Source organism: Choristoneura fumiferana, chromosome 10 (assembly GCF_025370935.1).
Source record: "Choristoneura fumiferana chromosome 10, NRCan_CFum_1, whole genome shotgun sequence".
NCBI lineage: Eukaryota > Metazoa > Arthropoda > Insecta > Lepidoptera > Tortricidae > Choristoneura > Choristoneura fumiferana.
In genome coordinates this window covers 5,394,744-5,399,933 of record NC_133481.1, presented here as the reverse complement: position 1 = coordinate 5,399,933, position 5,190 = coordinate 5,394,744, and the positions used below count along the sequence as shown (strand labels likewise).

At 35.0% G+C, this 5,190-nt stretch overlaps 1 protein-coding gene across 1 annotated transcript; it reads left to right on the top strand.

The window, feature by feature from the left end:
• The first annotated feature begins 329 nt into the window (after positions 1-329).
• On the top strand, positions 330-3,935 carry LOC141431683 (uncharacterized). Its single transcript, XM_074092861.1, has 2 exons — positions 330-1,047; positions 3,817-3,935. Exons 1-2 carry the CDS (start codon positions 369-371, stop codon positions 3,933-3,935), a joined length of 798 nt encoding a protein of 265 aa, XP_073948962.1. The 5' UTR covers positions 330-368.
• The last annotated feature ends 1,255 nt before the right edge of the window (positions 3,936-5,190 follow it).

Here is a 5,190-nt window from a genome sequence, read left to right as displayed (position 1 = left end):
AATAGTAAATGGTTACTAGAACATGTATAACTATTACTACTATATAAACATATTTTAATGGAAAATATTTTAAATAAAGCATATACGGAACTTTCAGCAATAAGGGAATATCTTGTGAAAGTAGGTCCTACTAGACGCAAAGCTAGAGGTCAATCGGTATGCAGTAGGTTAGAGAATGCTGCACTGATATATAATAATTTCAGTCGCAAATAAATACAATTCATGACAAAACAGAGAAAGGTTTTATTAAAAGGGCAGACGCAGCTGAAATTTTGTCCATGACAGAAGACATACAAGACATATATAAGAATATAAATAAGTTAGTTACTTTTGATGTTGATGAATCCAGTTCCTTTGAGGTAGAAAAAATGGAGTTCGATTTGAAAACGGCCGTATCTCTTCTACCAACTATGACCGGTGACGAAAATGTTACCAAACAATTAATTTCTAGTATCGAAATGTACGATACAATGCTAAAAGACACTGCCAAAACGACACTAATTAATTTCATTTTGAAGACGAGGCTTTCTGAAAATGCTAAGGTCAGGTTATCTACCAGTTATTCGACGGTAACAAGTTTGATTTCAGATATGCGAAAACATTTGCTCAGCCAAAAATCCGACACTGCGCTGCAAGCCCAGCTACTGAGAGCTCGACAAGACAACAAGTCCATTGAGGAATTCGGTAATCAAATTGAGACCTTATTTTCAGAGCTGACAATTTCACAATCCAACGGAGAATCCACAAAATTCGAGATATTGAAACCAATTAATGAAAAGCTTGCTATTAAACGATTCTCGGATGGATTGCGAAATTCCAGATTGAGCACAATTGTGGCAGCGAGAAATTATAATTCGCTAAAAGACGCCATACGTGGCGCTATAGACGAGGAGCTATCGAATCAAGATCCAAATTTATCGGTTTTAAATTTCCATCGTCGTGGAGGATCCTACCGGGGCCATAACAATTTTAGAGGTCGTGGTATGCAGTGGAACAATAGGCGCGGTCAGGGACTTAATAGCCCCAGAAACAACAACCCAAACTATCGTGGGTCAATTCAGACAAACCCAAGGCAAAACACTAGTTATGGTTATACATCACGTGGTAGGAACGTAGGCCATAATTCTCGCTATTTCAGAAGTACAAAGTACAACGGACGTCAACCTAATATTAATATGGCACAAGTAAACATCGATTCCAATTCGAATTCCAATGCCATATCAGACAATTCCATATTAGACGGACGATCGACTGATCAGTTTTTTCTTGCATGACTGCATTTGTTATTGTAACAATATAAGTACAGCCAAATTAAGCGTTAGCAACGTGTCGTTAGATTGGCTTATTGACACGGGCGCATCTATATGTGCCGTGAAACATGAGACGTTGGCGCACTTACATATAAATTATAAGCCCGAAGTGATAGAAATAAAAGGTATTGGTGGCAGTATTTTTTCGGAAGGATCCGTTTACTTAAAATTAGAAATTGGCCAACATAGTTTTTTACATAAATTTTACGTGTTTAAAAATATGCCTTGTAGAGCAGACGGCATTATAGGACAAGATTTTATGTGTAAATTTAAATGTAATTTGAATTACGAGAAAAATACGTTTACTTTAAATACGGCGCATGACTCGGTCGTGCTACCTTTGCAGTTGGGAAGTATAGGTAGTAACAGTTATTTAACTCTACCACCTAGGACAGAATCAATACACTTTATTTCGACGGGATTAGTAGACGACTTATTAGTTCGAGCAAAAGAGTTATGTAAAGGTGTGTTTTTAGCAAGTGTAATTGTAACGCCAGAAAATGGGAAAATACCAATAAAAATTTTAAATACCAGAGATGAGGAAGTGCGACTTAGCTTTTTTACGCCGGAACTTAGTTCTTTACACGATTATTTAATTTGTACATTTGAGAAACCAGGTGTGAATGCGGAAAGAGTAAAAAACCTCTTTTCATTGCTAAATTTAGATCATTTAAATGACGAAGAGAAAATGTCCATTAAAAGTTTATGTGCAAAATTTTCCGATATATTTTGTTTGCCAAATGATAAGCTAGGAGTCAGTAATATTTATGAAACGGCAATTCATCTAAAAAATGACGCAGTGCCAGTATATACCAAGCCGTACCGCCTTCCGAAATCTCAAAATGAGGAGATTAAAAAACAGATCGCCAAAATGTTGCAGGACGACATTATTGAGGAAACTCAAAGCAAGTGGTCGTCCCCTCTTCTTTTAGTTCCAAAAAAGTCAAATAGCACTGGTGAAAAGCAATGGAGAGTAGTTATAGATTACAGAAAATTGAATGAAAGATTGAAGGATGACAAGTTCCCTCTTCCAAACATAACCGATATTTTAGACTCATTATCAGGGTCCATGTATTATTCACATTTAGATTTAAGTCAAGGGTACTATCAGTTGTCCTTGACCCCAGAGAGTCGGCAATATACAGCCTTCACTAGTGATAAACAGTACCAAATGAAAAGATTGCCTATGGGTTTAAAAATCAGCCCTAGTACTTTCAGTAGAGCCATGACAGTTGCGTTATCAGGATTGACAAATGAAAAATGTTTAGTTTATTTAGATGATTTGGTTTGTTTTGGTCGTAATCTTGAAGGTCATAACAAAATTTATTAGATATTTTTGCTAGATTACGAAAAGTTAACTTAAAATTAAATCCAGGGAAATGTCAATTTTTGAAAAAAGAGCTTTTATATTTAGGACACGTTATCTCAGAGAAAGGTGTTCTGCCTGATCCAGCCAAAACTAGTATCTTACAAAATTATCCCCGACCTACAAACAGTGATGAAGTAAAAAGATTTGTCGCATTTTCAAATTATTACCGAAAATTCATACCACAATTTGCACATATTACAATACCATTAAATAAGTTAACTCGGAAAAGCGCGATATTTCAATGGACCAACGAATGTGAAAAATCCTTTTTACAACTTAAGAAATTATTAACAAATCCCCCTATTCTACAATATCCCGATTTTTCACAAGAAAATGAATTTATTTTGCATACTGACGCTTCAGGCCTGGCCATAGGGTCAATGCTATGTAACAAAAATGATATGCCGATAGCGTATGCAAGCCGTTCTCTGAATAAGGCAGAATTAAATTACCCGACCATTGAAAAAGAATTGTTGTCAATAGTGTGGTCAGTGAAATATTTTAGGCCTTATTTATTCGGAAAAACATTTAAAATTATGACTGATCACAGACCCTTAATTTATTTATTCAATATGAATAATCCGTCGAGTCGTTTGCTAAAGTTTCGATTATCTTTGGAAGAGTACGATTACAAGGTTGAGTATGTAAAAGGAGCGAATAATGTGGCGGCCGACGCATTATCTCGCATTGTGTTGACATCGCAAGATTTGAAAGAAATGAATGCACACGTCGTAAGCGTGATGACTAGAAGCATGCATAAAAGGTATAACACTCAGGCGAACAATTCTTCGGTCGATAAGTCTTGCACCAACAATTGGTCTGATCAGCCAAAAGTTGTGGAAGTTCTTAAAAAACCAAAAAATTGTACGGAGTTAATATTTTCAAAAGAAATGTACAACAAATTTAAGAATAGCGGACACAGATGTATGAATGGTCTAATCTATGTAGAAAATGAATTAAAAGTTATAATTAATCCTACATCTCGAGCATGTTCGACGCGAGACGTCTTCGTGAGGGATTTAGGAACATTTTGCGCAAAAATAAAGGTTGATGAGATATATGTAATAAAGAATAGTGATAATATAATATTTATAGAGTGGATAAAAAGTGAGATAAAGAATAATCGTAACTGGCCAGGACCAAGGTTGTGTGTCATAAGAGGAGTTGTTAAAGTAGACAATGACGATGACAAAAGAGTAATCATCAATGACTTTCATATACTTCCACAAGTGGGCATGCGGGCGTACGACGCATGATCAACAATATAAAGCGGTACTATTTTTGGCCAAAAATAGAAGAGGACGTAAGAAGGTTCGTAAAGAGGTGCAACAAATGTCAAAAACAAAAGCACTCTTTACCGACAAAAGAGCCTATGGCATTAACGACTACAGCGAAGTCAGCATTAGATAAGATATTTTTAGACATAGTTGGGCCCTTAGTTAAGGATTATTATAATAATACATATATTTTAACAGTACAATGTGAGCTGAGTAAATATGTGGAAGCGTATCCGTTAGAGTCAAAAGAAAGCGCATCAGTAGCAAAATGTTTCGTTCAAAATTTTATACTACGATATGGCGTGCCGAGAGAAATTGCAAGTGATAAAGGAACTGAATTCATCTCATCCATAATGACACAAGTCTGTAAATTATTGCAAATTAATCAAATTTCATCTTCTGCTTATCACCATCAGAGTGTGGGTTCGTTAGAAAATACCCATAAATCATTAAACGCATTTTTACGCATCCAAACTGATAATAATCCGAGGTACTGGAGTACGTGGGTGCCATTTTGGGTATTTTCTTACAATACTACAGTTCATACGGAAACAAAATATACACCTTTCGAACTAGTGTTTGGGAAAAAATGTCAATTACCAAGTAACCTTCTTTGTAATACAGTAGAACCATTATACAATAGTGATAACTATGCAGCTGAGTTGAAGTTCCGATTACAACAATCACATGTCGACGCTAGGAATAATTTACTGGATAGCAAGCACAAAAGAAAATTATGTACGATAGATATGTAAATCCTATCATTTATAAAAAGGATGATTTGATTCTTGTCAAAAATGAAACCGGAAATAAATTTTCGGATGTTTACTTAGGTCCTTTTACTGTTTTAGAAGATGTAGAACCTAATGTTAAGATTTTGAAAAATGGAAAGGAGGAAATTATTCATAAGAACAGGACAAAAATGTACTTTTGTTAAAACAATAATAATCATAGACCTTATTACTATATTTTTTAATTACAGTGCTAAATAAAATAAAAAAATAAAAAATGTACTTAAGTAATTTTTTTTTTTCAAATTGCCAGGGGAGGTATAGTGTGAGACTACGTCACACTCCCTTATATGTTTAGCGTAAGGTATATATGTAACATGCACTAAGTAAATGAGAGCTGTTATTAAACGCGTGTATTGGAAACAACTCGTCTTATCTGTTACTACCCGATTCCCACATCATAAGGTAATAAGTTTCAATACTAGAATTTGACTATGTAAACC

Bases quoted from the DNA above. Each gene is read 5' to 3' on its own strand.
- LOC141431683 (XM_074092861.1), top strand. From the start codon at position 369: ATGGAGTTCGATTTGAAAACGGCCGTATCTCTTCTACCAACTATGACC. The intron at 1,048-3,816 runs GTGGGTCAATTC...GTAACTGGCCAG, and splicing joins AAACAACAACCCAAACTATC to GACCAAGGTTGTGTGTCATA.